The sequence below is a fragment of the Sminthopsis crassicaudata genome, chromosome 2 (assembly GCF_048593235.1).
Source record: "Sminthopsis crassicaudata isolate SCR6 chromosome 2, ASM4859323v1, whole genome shotgun sequence".
Lineage (NCBI taxonomy): Eukaryota > Metazoa > Chordata > Mammalia > Dasyuromorphia > Dasyuridae > Sminthopsis > Sminthopsis crassicaudata.
In genome coordinates, this window is record NC_133618.1 from 633,892,588 (window position 1) to 633,915,448 (window position 22,861).

The 22,861-nt window shown below is 46.3% G+C and overlaps 1 protein-coding gene across 1 annotated transcript in view; it reads left to right on the plus strand.

The window, feature by feature from the left end:
• PPA1 (inorganic pyrophosphatase 1) overlaps positions 1-21,073 on the plus strand; it is a 33,941-nt gene extending 12,868 nt beyond the window's left edge. Inside the window, exons 3-11 of the mRNA XM_074296536.1 lie at positions 8,670-8,723; positions 9,206-9,325; positions 12,356-12,442; positions 13,801-13,927; positions 15,306-15,433; positions 16,536-16,621; positions 17,272-17,341; positions 20,027-20,069; positions 20,764-21,073. Coding sequence (XP_074152637.1) covers positions 8,670-8,723; positions 9,206-9,325; positions 12,356-12,442; positions 13,801-13,927; positions 15,306-15,433; positions 16,536-16,621; positions 17,272-17,341; positions 20,027-20,069; positions 20,764-20,795 — 747 coding nt within the window. The 3' untranslated portion in view covers positions 20,796-21,073. The remainder of the gene's footprint in view (positions 1-8,669; positions 8,724-9,205; positions 9,326-12,355; positions 12,443-13,800; positions 13,928-15,305; positions 15,434-16,535; positions 16,622-17,271; positions 17,342-20,026; positions 20,070-20,763) is intronic.
• The last annotated feature ends 1,788 nt before the right edge of the window (positions 21,074-22,861 follow it).

Below are 22,861 nucleotides of genomic sequence, written 5' to 3' on the forward strand. Positions count from 1 at the left end.
CTACTCCAGCACTAGAAGAGTGTAATGACCAGCACAACACAAATGGGCTAGTGGAGGTGGAAAATAAGGAACTTAATGAAACAGAACTGTTTTATTAAGAGAAATCAAACTGCTTCTATATCTTAAAACCATATGTTATCATGAAAGGCATTGTTCTATGACGCACCCTGGTTTCTGTTTTCTATGATCTAACTCTCTGAAGCATGTCAATAATTTTTAGATTCAATCTTACGTAAAGTTCACAATACCCAGTAATTGTGCCCAGGACTTTATGTTTAGTTTCACAATGTTCCAGTAATTGTGCCAGGACCTTATGTTTTCTCATGATTTCAAGCTTAAACGTACTCTTGATTAATCTTAGGAGGAGGGGAACATCCCAGTTACCAAAGTCTCTGGCTTCCTAGGAGTTTGCTACCAAACAACAAATCTATCACTCTCTAGGGAAAGAATGATAAACATCTAAGTATTATTCCTATGCAATTTTCACACATTTCAATCTCAGTTTTTCTTTAAAACAAATTCTACAGAGTAGGTACCCCAAAACTCATTAAAACATTTTGGCATTTGGAAAGACGTTCAAACTACAACTTAGAAATTGTACACATTTAGTCTGAATTAACTTTAAATGCCACAAATCCCGAAGACTGAGGAACATAGACTCTTTTTTTTTTCTTTATCTCTTTTCTGCCTTCTAATTTGGTCAGAGTTTAGAAAGGTAGAGAGACAGAGACTTTATAGAGAAAAAAAAGTTTTTACTCTTTCTCCTTCGACTAGTCAAATCCCAAGAAAAAACAAGTTCCTCTTACAATAGGTAATATGGTAAGACAGATGCAAAAACGCTTAAAAATTGCTGTGCACAAGTTTAAAAACCCTTTTCAGGCTAAATTTGGGACTCTGTCTTAAATTGGGTAAGGACTGGGTGATAGCTCGAGACACTTGCCTGATCATTCAAATTAATCTTAAATTAATCCTTTCAAACTCTGTTTCTAGTTATTTCTTTCTGGCTATCTATTTGCCAGTTATTATCAAACAGTCCCATTAACCACAAACAGAACATAGAGACAGGGAAACAAAGTTGTAATTTTCCCAATAGTATAGAAGCGTCCAAGCTTTTTGGCTCAGCTGAAAAAGACACTCTAGGAAATTCCCCAAGGCTGACCCAGGAATTTGATTCCTTTTTGTTTTGGCTGGCTTGCCAATTATCCTGATTGACATGAAGGTAACTAAAGGAGCAAAGTCCCAAGACCATTCAGTTTATTGGTAAGTCTAGCAGTTACCAGTAAAAGAGGTCTTTCTCTCCGTAGCAAGCCAAGAAACCCTGAATGAAGGCTCATTTTTACAGACTAAATGAACATCTTTAAAAAAAAAGCAGCACCATGGATGGGGAAACCAGTTTAGTCACAAAGCCTGAAACATGTCAGGTGTGAGAGACAATATGATTGGATGAAAATCAGGTTTGTGGGGCTAGCAGCTGTTCCTTCTTCCAACTTGTTGCTAGGAAATTCTCATTGATTTAGTTCATCTGTGACAATAATTAATGGTATATAAATAATAGATTTCCTCTCATTGGTGAAGTACAGCTAGTGGTATAAAGATAACAGGATTCTTTTAATTAAGTGCTTTGTAGGGAAACTGGATTTTTAAGTTTAACAGAGGAAGGTAATTTCTGAACTTACCTCAGACAAAGAAGTGTGACTTAGGCAGTTACAGAAAATGATGGTGGTGATGCAGAAAAGAATCAAAATTTTGATTTTCTTACTCTAGAGCCAGCAACCCCAAGAGGCTTAGCTGGAAAGAGAGAGAAGAAAAGAGGGGAAGATGAGAATTCTGGGAGTGGAAAGCAATTAGTAAAAATGCCCAGAGACTGAAATGCAGTGTCTTGTGCAAAAAAGCTAGTGCTGTTCCAATCTCGGTCTTTTAGGAGTGGGGTGGTCTGGAATGAGATCAGAAAGATTGGGACGGGGACAGTCTATGAAGCACTTTGAATGCCAAGTAGAGCATTTTGGTTTTGATCCTTGGAGGACTTAACTCGAGTTTAAGTAGCAGGGTGACGGGGTCAGATCTGAAGTACAGGAAGGTCACTTTGTCCTTCACTTGGATGGAATGGTGTGGGAAGGCTTCTGGCTGTTGAGATGATTCAGACGAGAATGAGGAAGCCCCTTCCCTAATAGCAGGGGTGTATGTGAAATGGGTTAGCCTTGTTAATAGACTAGCTGTGGGGGGGGGCAGGGTGTGAGAATGAGGACGGAGGCAAGGATGGCCTCCAATTTGTTAGCCGAGGTGACTGGGAGAATGGCGTTAACTTTGATTGTAATAGGGAAGCCAAGAAGATGTTTGGTTTTGGACATGCTACGTTTAAGATATTTAAAAGATATCCAGGTAGTAATTTTGGGGAGATCAGTTTCTTTTGAATGATGAGGTCAGAAGCCAGACTTCTAGAATTAGGGAGAGAGAGGAAAGGAAATAGGGGCATCTGTGATAAGTGGCCTTCTGAGGAGTTCAGCCACAAAAGGGAGGAGAGAAATGGAACAAGAGCTGCTAGGGATGCTTGAATCAATGAGGTGGAGAAACATCATGTTCGGGTAATGTAGGGAAGCAGCCAGTGGATCAGAAGAGGTTTAATAGGAATGAGAGAGTGGGGATGGACAAGATGGAGCGGAATGAGATCACTTGCAGAAGTTGAGGGATTTGTCTTGGGAAGAAGGGCCCCTGTTGCTGAGGGGGAGGGAGAAGCTCTCAGCAAATGGCTTTATTCCATGAAGAGAGGTTCTCTGCTAGGAGAGTGGGAAGAGGGGAAGGTAAGGGAGATTGGAGGAGGAGGCCGCGGAAAAAGGTCTAAGAGCTGCTGTGGTCAGTGGTGATTCCATTAGCACAAGGATCTCCTTGCTGCAGCGAGGACCCAGCGGGATACTCTAACATCTATTTGTAAGGAATCCATTCAGTGTGGGTTTGTGATTTGTAAAATGGATCATTGTAGCTCCTCTGGCATTGTAGTGAAGTAAGAATTTTTAAAATCCCAGAATTTTGCCCAGACATAAGGTTAGGCTTGTTAGTCCATAGTTTGGAGACTCTTTGTTCTTTGTTTTGTCTGATGTCTATTTGCTGTCCTGTAGCCCCTTTTGTGCCCTCTGGCTCTTTCAGAGTTCTCATCAGTTGCATCCCCCCCCAGCCTCTCCTCACAGCTCCTTTAGATTCTCTTTGGGAGGGACCACACTGAGGGGGAGCTGCTTTATCTGTCCTTCTGTACTGTGGACTTTGGTCTTGGTCCCTCTATTTTATCTCAATGTCATCATTTTTAAAAGCTTTTCTTTTGGGGGGCATCCTAGGGTTCCAGCCTGCTACCATGGTTCTTGTAGGCCCTAGCACCTATCTTCACCCCCCAGTGAGCAGCTCCAGACCCTTTTTGACTTGTTGGGATTTTTTCCAAAATCCACAGCAGAAGAAGTGCTTCTAACGCATGTCTATGTCCTCTTTCTCATGAGCCTCCCCTCATTTCTTCCTTTGTGGACCCATTTCCTTTACTGGTTTAGATCCAATCCAGATTGATTGTTGATTCAAGGACTTTTTGAAGAATGAAAATAGATCAATGATTAAGATAGATCAATGATTCATTAGGTGCTTTGCTTTTGTCAAAGCGAGGATGGATATTTGTAGAGGTTCAGATAGTTGAAGTCTCCTTATCATGTCTGCTGCATGAGTCCTTTGTAAATAATTTCCATCTCCCCCCCTCCAAATTTGTGTACAGTGGAATGCTACAAGAAGGGACCTCGAAGGCCTCTTGTTGGAGATGGTGCAGATGAGTTGGCCAACTGCACAGTGCAGGGAGCACCTGCTTGTTGGAGGGAACTTCACAGCTGATGAGGTCTCATCCCTTGGACTAAGTTTTGATTGTGAACTGAGGAATCTGCTTAGTCTGAAAGGGTGAATCCTTGCCAGGAAGAGTTTGTGGCAGAAAAGCTTTAAAAAATAAATTTAAAAAAGAGGAAAAATCCCTTTTTGGTTTTCATATTAATAACTGATATATGAAATGTTGGAGTTTGCAGATTTCATTTTTTCATTAGACATTTTCAACAACCCTGGAATGCAATTATTTTATAATATACACAGAGATAAAAAAAAGACTTCAGATGACATTGAGTCTGAGCTTCTCATTTTAGAAAAAGGGAAACTGGGACCCAGAGAAGTTGAATGACTTGCCCAGACTGCAGGTCTTTTGACTCCCAAGCATTGCCATACTTATGTATGAGGTTAGTGGTCCTAGATCACACAGAATTCATACTCATGGTGCTTCTTATTCATGGTTTGTTTCCCTTGTACACTTGGTTAGCCTCTTGCCAGCCTCTTCAGACTTAGTTGGAGATTAAACTCCATCAGACTAGTACCTAATAGACATTCACTTCATAACTATCACGCACTGAACATCTTTTAAAGGAAACATTTGATTCTAAAAGTAAAAGTGGTCATAGGCATTTAAAGTAGGTGGTCTGACCTTAGAAACAGCTGTTTTGAGTCATAACATCACAGAAGCAGAAATAGAAGTCTCCTGGTGGGAAATCACCTACCCAGATTCCAGTCTGCAACCCATAAACCCATTGATTTAGCATACTATTTACTTATTTTTCCAAATACATATAAAGATAGTTTTCAACATTCATTTTTGTTAAACTTTGTGTTCTAAATTTTTCTCCTTTCCTCCCTTACCCTTCTTCTCCCCAAGACTGCAAGCAATCTGATATAGGTTAAATTTGTATAGTTTTTAAAAACATTTCCATATTTGGCCTGTACAAGAAAAATCAGACTAAAAAGGAAAAAAAAAAAACAATAAGAAAGCAAACAAATAAGCAAAAAAGTGAAAATACTGTGCTTTGATTCACATTCAGTCTCCATAGTTTTCTCCAATGTGATGGCATTTTCCATCCCACATTTGTTGGAATTGCCTTGAATCACCACTTTATTGAGTAGACCCAAGTTTATCCCAGTTGCTCATCACACAATCTTGTTATTATGTACAATGTTCTCTTGGTTCTACTTGATTCAGCATCAGTTCATGTAAGTTTTCCCAGGCTTTTCTGAAATCACTCTGCTAGTCATTTCTTAAAAGAACAATAATATTCCATTACCATAACTTATTCAGCCATTCCCCAACTGATGGGCAACCACTCAGTTCCTTATTCCTTGCCATTGTAAAAAGAGCTGAGCACTTTTATTAGGGGCCCACAGGTTCGATGTTTCCATGATCAGGGTAGCAAAATTAAGGGTTAAGGCACAATAAGAATTGTAATATCCAGCATCATACAGGTCTGTTAGACAATTCTAAGAGAAAATATTGTGGGAGAGATCTGGGTTGGGAAAGGGGGGGAGTTTTGTATAATTGAGAAGATAAAGGGTTCAGGGAGTACATGGATGGATGGATGGGTGTTAAACCTTTCTACGGGCCAGGCATTATTCTAAGAGCTGAGATGTAGAAAGGAGAGAGGCAGGTTGCCATGCTGACCCAATAGAACAGAGGTGGATATAGAAGCCGAGAAGGGGATGTGACCAGGAAGATGGTCCATTAATGATGTGGGTTACCAAGGTAACTAACAAGCTTGGAGGTGGTCAGGGAGGATATAAGAGGGACTTGGCTTTTCCCCACCAAAAAAAATTTTTCCCCCTTACTAACCCTCATTGCTAATAGCCAGTTTGGTACCTTGGGAATCACTAGAGAAAATTGGAAACAGTGACTTTGGTCTCTTCTTTGCTGGTGGGAAATAATTACCCCTAAGGACATTAATGCTTTCCAAAATTCCAGTAGGAAAGTTGGGGACAGTGTCAGAGGAGAAGGGGTTGGTTGTTAGAGAGTGTAAACCCAGGTTAGAGCTAAGCAATAGCTACAGTGTCTCTGGCTGGCTTCTTTCTTTGGATGGGTTTAAAGAACACTTCCCACTCAGCATCTCACACATGGGCACGAGGGCACATGTCGGCCTTCTCCCTCTTTCTTGACTTTGCTCTTCCTTACAACGCGCACTGCTCATGGTTTTGTTCCATCGAATTTCGAACATCTCCCAATTCGTTGTCTTTTGTGACTGCTCTCAAACGACGGTGTTGGTTTTTGAAGATTTCATCTTCCTGAAAATAGTTTCTTTTGCAGTTGCCAAAGAAGTGGTTTCTCAAGTATTGTGATTTATTTTATCTTAGGCTTCTAATAAGCTAATGCTTCAAGCCTCTAATTAATTAGTTTTCTCCAATCTCTCCCATGTTCATGTTTTCAAAAATGGAATTACTTCATAATGGACTTCTTTGATTGTTTTCCCCTTTCCTGACCAAATGCAGGCTTTGATTGCATTTGGGATCATTATTCCAGTGTTCTAGTGCCTCACAGACACATGATTTCTATTTTCATGGAGTGATGCTCCCATCTTGTGGATCCCGGGAATATTGTTCTCGTGGTGGGTAAAAGGTATCTTAACCGGTGTCTTAGATTTGTCTTATTGGCGCAACCGCTGGATTGTCAGAATTTTAGGAAATTGATGGTCACATGGTAGAATTCAAACTGAGACCGGAGACGGGCCCAGAGGCCAGAGGTTTCCCCTCTTCTAAAAAAGTTTCACGGGACATTTGTAGACAATATTTGGTGTCTGGACACCTCCACCTCACCTCATGCAGCTCGGGCCCCTCCTCAGAATGTTTTAAAATTTATAGCAGAGGGATAAAGGAACCAACTGTGATGAAATGCGATGGCAAACCCAAGATCCCCCGTTTTAAAGAATACAAATGATTTTTCTCTACTAGTCAGCAACCCACCGTTAGACCAGCTTGCTGGGCACAGTCCTGGCAAAAACGTTGTTGTTAGACCCACGTGCAGAGGCGTCTCTGTTCGGATGGGGGGGGGGGAGGTGATCTTGGAGAGGGAGGCGCCAACACCTGGCCTTTGGGCCTCCAAGAGGCAGGAGGGAGGAGCCCGGCCTGAGAGCGCTGGTGGGCCCAGGAACTCTAGTAGAAAAGGGCCACTTCTACTCCTCCGCCCCGCCCTGAGGAGCCTGCTTCCTTCTGTCTCCTAACCCCGCGGGGCTTCGCGCTGTTTGGGGTGGTCTGGCTCGGCAGCATCACCAAACAACAAAGCGCTCCTGAAGTAGCCTTCCTCTGCCCGCACAGGGCTCTGGGAGAGGCCTTCTCAGCCGAGCTAACAGCGCCCCCTGGTGTGCACAGCATGAGCTGGCGCCAGGTCTTTGGCAGCATCAGGACCAGAGCAGCTCGTGATTGGGCTGGGGAGGAAGCCGGGGCATGAAGGTTAAGGGGCCTGGTTCTAGTCACGTGCTCCGTGCCAAGGTTTTGCCATATCATAGTCGTTGTGAGCATCCTTTTAAAAGAGTGCAGATGGTAGGGCCCCTCCCTCAACTTCCCCCCTCCCTCTCAGCCTAAGGGAGTCTCCTGAAGGTTCTGTTGCAGTCCTCTGACTGGAGAGGCCTTGGAGTCAGCGTTCTTACAAATGAGGAAACTGAGTTCAGAGAGTGTGGGGGACTTACCTAGGATCACATACCTATTTTTTAGTGTTGGGATTTGAACCTGTCTTTCTAACGCAGAGTCCAATGCCCTGACCATCCTGCCACCCTGCCTCGTGAGATTTAAAGTGCATTTAGGGTTGGGGAAGGAGTAGCAGGAGGTGCCTCTGCAGTGTAGGTTGGGAGCAGGTTGTAAAAGGTCCTGAATGGCAGGTTAACACGTTAGAATTTCCACTGGACGACTGTGAATAGTGAGATGAAGCGCTCAGATCCATTCCTGAGGAGGATTCCACGGTCAGCTATGTGATAAGCAAGAGGGGGCCTTTGAGGCCATTGTAGACCAGTGCAGCCAAGGGCTCAGGAAGAGCTGGACTTGCAGGGAAGGCCCTTTGGATTTTATTTATTTTTCACAAGTCCAGTATGACGTATTGGACACAGCTTCTGGGCCCACAGCTTCTGCCCTGGCTCCCAAGCCAGGGTTGGGATGTCGCCGTCCCCTACATAGCAGAAAGCTTTGGATGACAGCGCACATCCCAGTGTGTTTATAAAACTCACTTTATTGCCATGTCTTTAAGTATCTGCTAACCTTAAGTTCAGTTGGAGCCCAGGAATGATGAGAACGGTTCATAGAAACTTGGAAAGATTTGTGTGGTACATATATGATGCATTGTGAGGTGAGGGAAACATGAAAACTATCGTAAAAAGCCATTTTAAAAGATTTAGAAACTCTGCTGAAGCCAGGGGGACAGATGAAGCAGGACCCCCCCCCCCCCACTTCCTCAGAGAGGCGGACTCAAGGTGCAGAATGAGACACATTTTCCAACACGTGTATGTGGGGATTTGTTTTGTTTGATTAAATATAATTGTCACTACAAGGGTTTCCCTCCCTTCAGGGGAAGTGAAAGTGAGGGAAAAAATCTTGATAATTGAGGGAGGGGAGTTTTTTTAAAAATAAAAGTAATGTGTTAACATTGGATCACCAAGGGGCAGCTAGGTGGCGCCGTGGATAGAGCACCAGCCTTGAATTCAGGAGGACCCGAGTTCAAATGTGGTCTCAGACACTTAACACTTCCTAGCTGTGACCCTGGGCAAGTCACTTAACCCCAGCCTCAGGGTGGGGGGGGAAACCATTGGATCAACAAGATGAAATGGACTCCCCTTAATTTTTACCTTTGTTTTTGTTTTCAGAATGTGTTCCACATGGTGGTGGAAGTACCTCGATGGACAAATGCAAAGATGGAGGTAAGGACTCTCTTGGGGGTAATTCTTGCTTATGTTACAAGGCTTTGTCAGGAAACTTTTAACCTGTGAAACCCTCTCAAGGGAACCACTACTTCCCAGGAAGTTCTCTTGGCCCACCTGCCTCCCCCTTGTGGTTTCTATCCACTACTCTCTGTCCTCTGCTCTTTCAAGACCCAGCATAGCTGCTGAATCGAGCTCAAGAAATGGCACTAAGATCAGCCAGTCCAACTCCCACTTTACAGGTGAACAAACCAAGGCACAGAGATTCACCTTTGGCCAGATGGTCACTCAAGGGAAGAACCAGAACTCTTTCTTGTTCAGCCCTTATTTCTCCTGCCACATAAATGGCTGCTTTTATTATGGTGGGACAGACATTCAGGGATTGACTCAAGATGTTCCTCTTTCCCCAGCCCTACTGAAATCCCTGTTTAAATAGCATCTTCCAGCAAGCCAACCAACAGTGTGCTTTCTGTCTGTTTTAGATCGCAACAAAGGATCCTTTAAACCCCATTAAGCAAGATGTCAAAAAGGGAAAGCTTCGCTATATTGCCAATGTGTTCCCTCACAAAGGGTACATCTGGAACTACGGTGCCATCCCTCAGGTACGTTCCTGTGCAGTGGATAAAAAAGCTGCTAGTAAGCACTGACTGTGTTCAAGGTATTGTGTTTAGCCCCCAGCATTCACTAGAAGAGTCAGGCAAGAAACACCTATTAAGCCCCTACTTGGAATCAGACACTGTCACAACCACTGGGCACATCAAAAATCACCACAGGCAGCTCAGGAGCACCTGGGGAAGAGGAGTCAGGCAGGGTAATCCCATGGTCCTTAGGGGCACTGAGAAGAGAGTCCTTTTAGTTTCTGCTGCTCAACTATTTGACCTGGTCTTGTCCTCTCCATCACTGTAGACAGGACTGAGAGCAAATCACCTAATGTTTAGCATATAACAATCTTCCCTGAAAGGAGCACTGCAGGATTTAATCATGTTTGTCCCAGTAGAATTTAAGTGTCGTGTTGAAGGGAGTAAATGATGTTGACTACAGAAGTTACAATGAGTAAACTGATGGGGGAATCCTGGTAGCCCAGTGTTTGTGTGCTGATTACAGGGTGGCTAACCCTGGAGTGTTTGTCTTTACATGGGATATGATTATGGGCATAGGAGTGATTTGGAGTGGAACATGCTGTTAGGGAAAGATGGGAGCTGCAGAGACTCTGAGAGGTTCCTCAAAAGGGAGTGTTTTCTGCATTGGGGAGCAATGGTGATGCTTGAGCTTTTGGGGGGGATCTGCAGATAAATTCTGCATATAATGTAAAACTTATTCACTGTGAGTTTTGCTTGATTTACTGAACTGGGTTCCTTCCCCCTACGCCCCCCCCCTTCCTTTTTTTTATTCTTTGTTATAAAGGATCTCTCTGGGGGAAGGAGGAAGGGATAGAATATATTGGGAAATGTAGTTGAATATGACAATATGGTTAGTGTATTTTTCAGTAATATTTAGAGATAGCTTTAAAAAACAAAGAATGGAGATTCAAAGATTGGAATAAGACTTCTTATTTTTTGCTTGATGACATTCTTGTTAAGGAACTTTTGTTTGATTCAGAGAGAAAAAGAAGGGTGATGGGGGTGCTTTCAATTCTTCCCCGCAAAGCTGGGTAAGAAAGCCTCCGTGCCATCTCCAGATCCCTCCTCCCTGCTGTAGTCCCATTCAGCGCTTTGGAGGCTTGGGGAGGCCGGGTCCCTGGGGGAGATGCTCGCCTCCCCACGGCCAGACTGAGCTCGGGGAGGGTGGTGGCAAACACTGTAAGCCAGCCCTCCAGAGGAGTCATCCAGGCCAGGGCGCCAGGCGCTTATTCCCCACCCATGACTTTCCTGGGTCTCTCTGACCCCTAGGGTCAGCCAGGAATGTCATAGTACAACCAGAGTGTACCCGGACATGACTAGAAGCCTGGTGAAATTAATCTTTTGCCAACTGGAAAAAAGCCTTCTCCTTCATATTACCTGCAGGTGCTGATCTGTGTGGCCCCAGACCCCTTGGGGACTAAGGTCTTGGAGGGCAGGGTCTGCATCCTTTTGTTAGCTGCAGCCCCATGGCTATGAATTGGGGGAGGGGGTCTGTCTGCTTTGATGGAGAGGCTGTGGACCAGCACTGCTCACTAAACGAGACCATTACTGTCAAGGCCACTCCCTATTCCCACGTTAGGTCTCTGTGGGTGGGTGGAACAAGTACTCACCCCTTGTGGGTGTCTCTTACTCCTGGCCCTCCAGAAGTGGTAAGGAAAGTCCAGAGAGCCTCGTCTGCAGAGCGCTTCAGAATGATGGCGGATCATAACTGGAGCCATGCCTCTCTCCCTGCAACCTCAGCCTAGGGCTGTGCTGGCTGCTTCCTCCGAGCAGTCTGGAGCCCGGGTCAGTGCCTTCGGCAGCTCTGGGTTCTCGCCAAGGCCACGGCCCTTGAGCAGTGTCTGAAGAGCTGGGAGCTGTTTGCTCAGTGAGGTGAAGGGCTGTCCTGTCTGCTCTTTCTCCCTCCTTGAAGTCCCGGCTAAGTATCCTCGCCTTCTTCCTGCCTGTCCCTCAGCACCGACAGTTATGGGCTCTGTCCAGAAGGAGGATAGTGCAATGATTGCTGCCTCCTCCCAGTTTCTGGTCGTTTTCACCAGAATTCAGTCAGATTATTCAGTCTACCAAGGGCTTACCCCATGCCAGGCACTGTGCTGGGGATACAGAGGCAGAGGGCAGTCTGCCCCACAAGGAGCTCACACTAATGAGGGATGCCGTGTGTAAGCAAATGTTGCAAACTATCCTGCTCTGAACAAGCTGGCTTTCTTAGGCCAGATTTAGGACTTGACAGGCATTCCTTGCTAAATCCCGTCTGAGCCCAGCCAAGTAAGTTGCAGTCGAGGAATACCTATAAGCCTTGAAATGCAATTCCAGTTCTGAACATTCGAAATCATTTTAATGAGATCTTTTTGTATAGAGTCTTTCCATAATATCCAGTTTGTTTTCTGTTTGCTGTCTATTAAGTCAGTGAATCTTATTAACCAGTTTCTAAAATATAACCCAGTCTGAGACACTAGTTAGAGCTTTTTTGTGTTTGTTCCCCCTGTATAGCCGCCATGCTTTTGCTTACCCAGAATGCATTCCCACTTTACCTCCTCTGAGAGTCCCTAATTTTCTTCAAGGCTCAGCCCAAACAGTTTTCTTGACCCCCCCCCCCTTCCCCCAAGGCTGATTGATGTATTTTGTGTGGGCCCATAATATGAGCACATGTTGTGTTCCTGAATCTAATCCAAGATTTCTGAAGGCAGGGGCTTTTTGTCCTTGTAATCACAGCATCTCTTACAGTGTCTGGGCCAGGGGAGGCATCTCATAAAGGCTTCCTCATCAATAGGTTGACTTCCTCTAATTAGTAATTATCTTACTGTGTCAAAATCTGTGGACACTGAGGCAAGTCCCAACCGTCTAGAGGTATTACATCTTCCCCGTCAGCAGTCCCTGGGATTAGAATTCTAGCTCATACATGGTCTTCTTGGCTGATGAGAAAATCATGGCTTCATTAGCACCTTTGGAGGGGAGCGGAGTGGAGAGAAGCTGCCTTCTGCCTCCCTTACCCTTGTCTCCTCTTCTTGTCACCAGACTTGGGAAGATCCGGGACATAAAGACCAGCACACCGGCTGTTGTGGAGACAACGACCCCATCGATATCTGTGAGATTGGAAGCAAGGTAACTGCACCACTGAACTGCCCTTTGTTGGGGAGGATTGGGAACCCCCTCCTGTTCTCCTTCACGGAAGGGCTTCTGGCCATTGGTCAGTCTCTTTTCTGACTGTTGAACTAGAGTCCATTGGGCCATTTCTTAGAACTGAAGCTCGATGGCACAAAGAGTTCATTGGGCCCACCACCTCCACCACTACCCCATAGAGGCCCAGGCGAGCAGAGGATGCTGGATTTAGACTCACGCACCCATGTGAGAGCTGGGTAACCCCTTAATTTCAGTGCCTCAGCTTACCTTTCTATAAAATGGACAGTATACTTACAAGGATCCTGAGGCGTTTTGTGTAAGATGTTCAGTAAGTCTTTGGCTAACTCTCGGCCATCTTCCCCCCCAAGGTCTCCCCCCTGCCCAGATTAGGAAGTGTTAAAATTAGGATCTCAGCCTAGGACTTGGCCCCAGGTCAGGGCTCTTTCCATCAGAGAGACACGCCCTCTTCTGGGATGCTCCCAGAGGTTAGAAGCCATGGGCTAACTGTAGATGGGTCAGTTCAGGCTGATCTCAATAAACTTCTCTTTGGAAATGAAGCATCTTCCAAGAAAGGTCCCTTCGGGTCTCCTGAAATTTGTGCTTGTGGACTTTTGGCTGCTCATAGGTGCCAGGAAACACTAGCCAGACTTGAGAAAAACCCACAGGATTCTATATGCGAAGCTGGAAGGGACCTGGGGTCGCTTCATCCAAGCTCCTCTTCCTGAAGTCATGTAGGCAGGCGCCTCAGAGCCGGATCTGAGTTCCTGGTCCCTGACTCCCCCAGTGGGCCAAAAGCACAGAAGGTCGTGAGGGGGGCACTGGCTAAATGTGAGATTGCATTGCTGGCTGAACCATGGGCTAGTTGTCCAGAGCGGATCCTAGCTCATGAGAGGGGAAAGACATGGGAAGGCCCCCCATGTAGAGGGAGAAGGGGAAAGAGTCCCAGACTCACAGAGTCCCTGCCTAGGGCCTCCCAGGTGAGGGAGCTGGTTCAGGTTCCTCGGCTCCCACATCTTTGGTGTGTCCCCCTCCCCGACCTCACATGGCTTTGGATCTCTGTGCAGGCCGTAGTGTAGCACCTGCTAACCCGGGAGGTCCCGGGGAGCCAAGAACAAGCAAAGGGCTCATCCATTTGTTGGAGCTGCTCCTCTAGGCCCAGGGCTGGGGGCCGGGCCACATCCTAGCTCTGCCCTCAGGGCTCCTCTTGTTCTCTCCCACCCGCATTTGTGCAGGCCCATGGGCAGAGGGCCTCAAACTGGGGCCCTCTCAAAGCCCAGCTTTCCTGGGCCGGCCAAGGGAGTCTTCCCTCCCACAATCATGACTCGGGTTTTGACTCGTAGATCTGCTCCAGGGGAGAAGTCATCAAAGTGAAGGTGCTGGGCATATTGGCCATGATTGATGAAGGAGAAACTGACTGGAAGGTCATCGCGATCAATGTGGATGACCCTGATGCTGCCAGCTACAACGGTAAGTGGGGCTCGGCGGGAGGCTGAGACCAGGCTGTGTCCGCCATGCCTTGGTGGCCCCTCATCGCATGGATGGCTGAGGTCATGAGGTGCTCAGCAGTCTGGTGGGGTACACCCCCCCTCCCCCAGGCCAGACCCCTGAGAGCTCTGAACTGAGTGTCAGGCCAGGCTCGGACCCCGAGACCCGTAGAGAAAGGACTCTGGCTCAGAGCCTGGGCCCTCTGCCCCTTGGCCAGGATCTCCTTCCACTCAGCTGCAGCTATCAGCAATGCTCCCCTGCCCAGACTCAGCGGACAACCCGGGCCGTGGGCTCACTGTGGGTCCCCCTGGCCCTCACTCACTTCAGTCTGGCCTGTGTAATTCTGCCTCAGCTCACGGCACCATCCTCTGAAACTGGCCGGGGCTGGGATGTGGGAAGGAAGCTGACCCAGGGTCCTGCCTGACGTAACCTGTCCTCAGACCTCCCACTCTACCCGCCATGTTTTTCTTGAGGGAGAGCTGAGGGGACGCTCGTTTTAAGCAGCCACCCTGTGGTTGGTAGGGTTTAATCCTGCCACTAGATAATCCCCTCCTACTTCCTAGAATGTCTGGGATTGAGGGGGCTCAGGACCTAGGCTGGACGATGGGAATGGCCAGGGAGTGCCCGGGGCCAGACGTGGAACCAGCAGAGAGGATCTGCCCTTGACTTGCTCTGACAATGATGTCCTTATTCCTAGCTCATCCATCTGTGCTGGGGCCATTTCAGGGTCTCCCCTCCACCCCTCTGTCCTACTGGTCAGGTAGCTGCCCAGAGTATGTCAGGAGCAGGGGGGCAAAATTTGAACCCAGGGCCTGTGACAACAGAGCCAGCCTTGTCTCCTCCACACCTTTTCTCAAGACACTGCAGTTGCTTTAAATTGGTATTAGCTATTTTTTGTTCTTAATTTTTGCATTGGGTAACTAGAAAATTTTCAAATAATAAGATGATAAAGGGTTTAGAAGTCATTTAAGGCGTTCATTCAGTTTCTAGCTTTTCAGCAAAATGTAATGGTGTTGGGATAACCGGCCAAAATAAAAAGCGGGCCGGAGGCATCAGCTGGGCCATGAAATGGGCCGCTCTTGTGTCCAGAGCACTTGCTGATGGGTCTCTGCCCATAGCTCCTTTGTTGGACTGTGAATAGTGAGCTGGGAGTGACTCTACCCACCCCCCAGACCCCACATGGAGCTTCCCCTGGCCACGGCCAGGTTGGCCACACTTGGATCTCCGTTTCCCTCCCTACGCATTGAGACTCAGGCCAAGTCTCCTCCCTGTGCACTCATAGCACGAGCCTAAAACTGGATGTTTGTGGGAGGGTATTTATGTGTCCTAAAGTCATTGTGGTGTTTTACTTTTTTTTAAGATATTAATGATGTCAGAAAGCTGAAACCTGGTTATCTGGAAGCCACCGTGGAATGGTTCAGAAAGTACAAGGTGCCTGACGGGAAACCAGAGAATTCCTTTGCTTTCAATGCAGAATTTAAAGATAAGGTAAGGGTGTCCCGGCTCTGACCCAGTTTCTGTTCAGCCTTACACTACAGTGCTGCCATCATAGAATAAACATTAATGCTGTATGCACTCTGTGTGTTGGACACAAGGCTGATGAAAGCATTTTTATTATTTTGGTGTTCTTCTAAATTTGGAAAGAGAATGTCCAAAGTGGCCCAATTACCCCTACGTCCTTAGATCTCTCTCTGCCCCAAGACAGCTAGAGGTAACATTTATAGGAAACAAGGAAAGGGCCCTAATGTTAGTTTGGGACTAAAATTCCAGTATAATTACCACTTAACCTTTTTTCCTGAACTACTTATTCCCTTCCTTGGCTGCTCTTGTCAAAGACTGAGATGGTCTTTTCCTTGTGGAGCAATATCAGTCTTTTTTTTTTTTTTTTTTTTTTTTTTTTTTTTTTGTGTGAGGCTTTGGAGTGCTGAATTTGAACTCGGGTCCTCCTGACTCCAGGACTGGTGTTCACTGCACAATCTAGCTGTTTGTTCTGTTTCTGTCTTTTCTGAATAAAAGGAAACTGTCCTATCCCTTAGTAGGGTCGCAGGCCAATGGTGTTGTGGACTAAGGTGACAGGAATTAATTGGGGAGTGGAGATCCTGATTTTTGTGGCTCCTTTTTACTGAGAAACATACAGAATCCTGCATGCATAAGTATAGAAAATACCTATTTTCAAATATTTACTAATAATAAATCATAAAGAAATTTATTTCAAAATAATTCTTTGATTTACATATAATTTTACCATTTATTAAAGATGAAAGGAAATTTGCATACTGATGAAATGGATTGCTTATTTATTTTTACATAAAGAATTAAAAATTGGAATAATTGGTACTTTTTACTGTCACAGTTTTTTTTTTTCCCCCCCACAATCCCCACATTCAGTTATGTGACCTATATTTAAGAAGCTTTGCCCTAGAGGGCCGGCCACCTCTGTGAGAACAAGGTATAGGCAGAAAGGAGTGCCGGTCCCCGGGCACATTTCCTGTGGATAAGAAAGTATTTGACTTGAAGGAATGTCGCCTGAGCTGGAGAAAAACGGCATTTAGATCTGCCTTTCTCTAACACATGCTTCTTGAAATTGCAGGACTTTGCTGTGGACATCATTAAAAGCACTCATGATCACTGGAAGGCCTTGATGGAGAAGAAAACAGACGGAGGAGAAATCAACTGGTAGGTGTGAGCCCTCAGGAGTCCGTGGGTGGTCCCTGCTCAGCCTTGTCCGGGAGCCCTCCTGGCAGAGAAGCTCCCCTGACAGATACAGGAGGACATCCTCTCCATGGCTCAGTCTTAGAGTCGCTTAGGGCACCAGGAGGTGAGGGGATGGTCAGAGTCATACAGCCAGGGCTTGTTGGAGGCTGAACTTGACCCAGTCTTCTTGGCACTCAGATCGCCTCTCCCTCCCTTCCCCAGGGCCCCCTCGACATAGAGCAAAGGTTTTCACACAACTATAATAAGATGCTTTGGGAGAGTTTTGGTAGAGTATTCTGAGCCCTAAGAAACCCAAAGGTGCTGAGGGCAATAACTGCTGGCCGGCCAGCAGGAGCACGGGTGGAAGGGGTGCAGGACTTAGCAGAGTTTCTCCAGGCCTCCTGTAGTGCTTGGGGAGTGGGACTGAGCCCGAGAAAAGTGGGTGTAGGCTAGAATGTCTGAGTGGTGGCACTGATTAATGCAGGGAACTTTTCTTAATCTGCTGGATGACAATGGAGCCTTGCCTGGCTTGTCTCAGTCATCGTGATGTCTGTGCCTTTTGCAGAGACTTGTGGGTACCAAACTTTCATCTCTGATTCTGGATTGCTTTTTTTTTTTTTTTAAACAAACAGCATGAACACCACCATAGAGAACAGCCCCTTCAGGTGCAGCATGGAATCTGCCAAAGCGATTGTAGACACTGTAAGTGCAAACAACGTTCTCTGAGCAGGCAAAGCTCTGGGGCTGAACCGGCAGAAAATGCTCATTTTCTCAGTATTTGTGGCATGGCGCCAAGTCACCTAAATGTTTGAACACTTAGAACCCTGACTCAGGGGCTCATGGCACTTGGAGGAGATCATAAGCTGAAAGACTGGGGGGCTGGGGGTTTTGTCAGACAGCCGCTATCTTGGGAACGGTTCATCGCTCTATGGGGGGCTATTACCTGGGCAGTAATTAATGTTCAAGTGGGCCAAGATACTTAAAGAGAAACTTGAGTTAGCCTGGACGAGGAGGGTCACAAGGTGGGGAAGGGAGGAGGAGAGAGAGGGGGCCACATCCCCATATGCACCCAAACTGGATTAACTGGAAGATAACTTGTCAAAATAAATACAAATGCAAGAAAACATAGATTCTATTAAAAATTTTAAATGGTCCAAATGAAGCTTGAAGGAACACTGAATTCACCCATGCTTTAGGCAGCAGCAATTAGGAAAAAGAAAGTGGTTGGTGACTTGGCTGTTTGCTGAGTGCATGGAAGGGGGTGCCAGGTGGATAGGTGCTCCTCACTTGATGTTCTTTTCTAAGATGAAAGATAAGAGGAAGCCTCCTTAAATAGCCATTCATTTATTTTATTTTTTAAAAGATTATTTTACTTTTTCCCCAATTACATGTTAAAGCAACTTTGACATTTTTTTTTTTTTTTAAGTTTTGAGTTCCAAATTCCCCTTCCCCTTCTTGAGAGATAAGCAATCAGGTAGGTTATACATGTACAGTTACGTAGAATATTTCCATATTTGTCATTTTGTACAAAAAGCTCAAAAGAAAAAGGTAGAAAATAGCATGCTTTCATCTGTATTCCGTCAATATGAGTTCTTTCTGTGGAGGCCGATGGAATGCTTCATCATTAAGTCTTTGGGGTTGTCTTGGATTATTGCATTATTGAGAATAGCTAAGTCATTCTCAGTTGATTTCGATAGTCTTGTTCCTGTGTGCAACATTCTCCTGGACACTTCACTCTGCATCGGTTTATAAGAAGTCTTTCAGGTATTTTTTAATCATCCTGTTTGTTATTTCTTATGTCACAATAATATTGCATTACACTCATATACTACAGCTTGTTTAGCCATTCTCCAATTGATGAGCATCCCTTTGAGTTCCTATTCTTTGATACCACAGAAAGAGCTGCTATAAATATTACTGTATAATTAAATCCTTTTCTCTTTTGGAAGGATCAAAGGGGGTGCACAGTTTTATGGTCCTTTGGGCACAGTTCCAAGTTGTTCTCCAGAATGGTTGGATCAATTCACAACTCCACCAAAAGTGCATCAGTGTCCCAGTTTCCCTACGTCCCCTCCAACATCCAACATTTTCCTTTTTTGTTATCTTAGCCACTCCGATAGGTGTGACATGGAACCTCGGTTGTTTTAATTTACATTTCTCTGATCAAAAATGATTTAGATGATATTAAAACAACTCTAAGGTACTATCTCATACCTATCAGATGGACTAAGGAAAAGATAATGGTATATGCAGTTCCACTATTGGATCTGAATCCCAAAGAGATCATAAAATAGAGAAAAGGACCCACATGTGCAAAAATGTTTGTAGCAGCAAAGAACTGGAAAACTGAGTGTATGCCCACCAGCTGAAGAATGACTGAGTAAATTATGGTGTATGAATATTATTCTATAAGTCGTGATCAGCAGGATGATTTCAGAAAGTTGTGAAGAAACTTTTTAAATGAATCGATGCTAAGTGAACAGAACCAGAACATTGTACGCAGTAAGAGCAACATTGTGTGATAGACTTAGCTCTTCTCAGCCTACAGTGATCGAAGACAATATCAATAGACTTGAGATGGGAACTGCCATTCTCATTCAGAGAGAGAATTTTGGAATCTGAATGCAGATTCAAGTGTACTATTTTCATTTTTTTTTCCCATTTGTTCTGATTTTTCTTCCACAACATGACAAATATGGAAATATATTTAAAATAATTACATACATATAATCTATATCAGATTGCTTGTTATCTTTGGGAGGGGGAAGATGAGAGGAGAGAGAATTTGGAACTCAAAATCTTAGCAAAATGAATGTTGAAAGCTATCTTTGCATGTACTTGGAAAAATGAAATACTATTGAGAGGGGAAAAAAAAGATTAAGCATTTTTCCAAGTGACTGTAGATGGCTTTGATTTCTTTGTCTGAAAATGATTTGTTCCTGCCCTTTGACCATTTATCAGTTGGTAGTGACGTGGCTTATCATCAGTTTGACTCAGTTCTCTGTGTGAGAGGTGAATGTGGCCATAGATTGATTGCTTCATCTAAAGGGTTCAGACATCTGCCTGTGGCTGGCAGAAGAGGCCTGGGGGGAGAGGGGGAGAGGCTGGAAGTCCGGCTGTCCGAGGATGGCTCCTTGTGTGTGCTTTATTAGCTTTGAAGAGAGCCCCAGGGCTCCTGAGAGCTCTGGCAGGTCCCTGCACAGAAAGGCAGAAGGTCCTGGGCCAGAATCCTAGATGTAGGCCTGGGAGACCTCACCAGGGAGGCCGGACTGCCTGCTCATCTTCCTGAAGAGGCTCTGGGAGGGACACCCTCTGCCTCCAGGGCCTCTACCTGCTCTTTCTTTTTCATCTGTGACCCTAATGGTGCCTTCTCTATTGTTGTTGTAGCTGCCGCCATCTTGCGAGTCAACCTGCGTCATCCCCACAGATGGTAAGGTCTGGCCTGAATGATGGCAGCATTGGGAGCCGGGGGAGGGGGGAGCAGCAAGACCTGGGCCTTGCCTGCCTTCTCGCACCACTCTGTCCCTTCTTCCCACTGGGGCCACGGCCTTGTTTCTGCTCCCTTGTGAGGTGTTAGAATTAGGGGCAAGGGGGCATTGGTGCTGCACCCCACCAAATGTGGAGCTTGAGTTGGGCTCCCCTTCAGCTTGTGAGTAATAATTCCCCCCAAAACACTGTCCTCTTCTACTCCTGTAAGGAGTAGGCCAGTCTAGAAAGCCAGCAGCAAGTTTGATGCACGTCTGAGGGAAGCACTCACAGGGCTCTGCTTGGCCGCAGAAGGCCGGCCCCCTTCGGGATCTGTCCTGAGGCATTTGAGGCGCCTGCTGTTGTCAGGTTCTGTGCCCCGGGCCTGAGAACAAAACCGTCCTGGCCCAGAAGGAGCTTATGCTCCCCAGACTTGGAGCACCGGCCTGGTGACCACCAGCATCCCCTCCTCCCCCCCAGCACACCAGCCCCTCTAGATCAGGGCCTTGGGCTCTGGTGGGTTCTGGCCACGGGGGCTTGTTAAGCTCTGTAGGCCGGCATCTTCCTGGAGAGCCCTCGGAGGACGTATTGGCTCTGGGTCCTCCCTCCATGTTTCTGAACAGAGATTTTGATGGTTGCTTTTCTTTCTCTCGGCACAGTGGACAAGTGGTTTTATTACCAGAAAAACTAATGGCCCTGGAGGTTCAGCCAGCGCTGCTACCTTCCCTCGATCAGGACGTCCTAGATTCCAAGCCGTAGTTTTGTGGTGGCGAGCTCTGAGGAGACAGCGCAACACCCCCGTGTTCATAGTTGTGTGCTCTCGGCCCTCCCACTCCTCGCCTGCGTGCCGCCGTCCCCGGGACTGGGCTGAAGAGAATCAAGCCGGCTGTGGAGGGAGAAGCAAGCATGCTTTGCAAAGTGTCTGTGTTTACTATATGTTAGAGAATAAAATTATTTTGCCGAAGCTCATTTGGAGAGAAGGGATTTTTTTTTTTTTTTTTTTTTAACCCCACAATATCTGAAATAAAACATTTGCTGGCAAGCACAGGTTCTGTCTGACAGGACTTCCTGCTTTCCTTTCTACGTGTTCATCTTAAAATTAAATTTGTAATTAAAAATGGAGAGCTGTGTGAGGGTTGACTCAGCCTCAGGAGGCATGGGGCCCATAAGCCACCAGAAGGGAAATCAGGCTATTAAAACCCGATATATTACTGCCCTTCTCAGCCTGGGGTCAGACTTAGGATAGCGAGGGCCAAAAGATAGTGTTCTGCATTGGGATTATAAAGACCTGGACTTGTACCTGTCCCAGCCCCCACCTGCTGTGACTGGGCCTCTCTAAGCTTATTTCCCCCTCTGTAAAGCGGGGTGGGGATGATGGTGTCACAGGGTTCTGAGCATCAAAGGAGACGATTCACATCGAGCTTTGGCAGCCACTGGGAGCAAGAGGGATGGAAGTACCTGGGCCAGGATGGAGTCTGCCTGCTCTGCGCTCCATCACCTTAGTTTGTGTGTAAAATGGATGTTACAGGATGTTACAAGCAGACCGGGAAAAGCCAGAGGGAGGGTCTCAGCATTTGGGGGGTCCTCCACAAACACGTGGCCTCTGAACCAGCTTTGCCAAATTGATGGGCAGGATGTTCTAGCAGTCCTGTGTGTGTGCTCTGGAGGACTGACAGGGAAGCTCGGGCAGGAACCCAAAGGATGAGTGTGGAGTGGGGAGGGGCTCTGGCCTGGGCTACCTGCGGAATCCCCTGGCCTGTGGAGTCTTCTAGAAAGTGGGCAGTGTAGTCTGGTGCCCATCCCAATGCCAGGCAGATGGGTTCTATTCCCGCTAAGTCAGCCGTTTTGTTTCAGAATAGGCCTGTGGCCACTGCCACTTCTGCATCGTTTTTCCCAAAGTGTTTCCCTTACAAAGACTGGGCGAGGTATTTGCAGCCTCCACTTTCCAAGAGAGGAATCCCAGGCAGCTGGAGTAAGGGACGCAGTACTGAGCCGGAAGCCGGGAAGGCCGGGGTCACAGCCTGTCTCAGGCACCTGCCAGTGGAGCCCGTCACAGACTTGCCAGACTCGGGTTCTTCATCTATAAGGAAAGGACGGGGGCTGAAAGCTTGCTTCTGGTCCTGCCTCCGCCATCTCGGGGAGCGTGGGCATGAGGTGATAAGCACCAACTTTGTGCCAGTCACTAAGGACAGGGCAACAAAAATTACACGGTCTCTGCCCTTACCAGCTGTCATTCTCCCGGGAAGCTGCGGACATAGGTGTGTGAATGGGTAGAAGCAGGTAAATGGGTGGGGCACAGCAGCAGGGGAGAGAAGGAAAAGCATCTGCAAATGGTGCCATTCACATTTTTAAAAATTCCCCCGAGTCCTGATTAAGCCATTTTAAAGGGGTTGGTTTGGACTCCGACCCCTTGGAGGGGGACCTACAGAATTTAGAGAGGCTTCTCTTTACTCTATTTTAATTTCACCGAGACACCGATAAACAGATCTGAGAATCGATTTTTTTTTTCCTAAGGCAGTGGGGGTTAAGTGACTTGCCCAGGGTCATCCAGATAAAATGTGTCAAGTGTCTGAGACCAGATTTGAACTCGTGTCCTCCTGAATTCAAGGCTGGGGCTCTACCCGGCTACCCTGAGAGCTGATGATAACTGAATCCTTTCTCAAATTCGGTGCTCAGACTTAACAGACGTCAGTGCCCCGATTTATGATGTTCTCAGTGTTTGTAGCTGAAAAAAACCAAGGTGCCAACTCCCTCCCC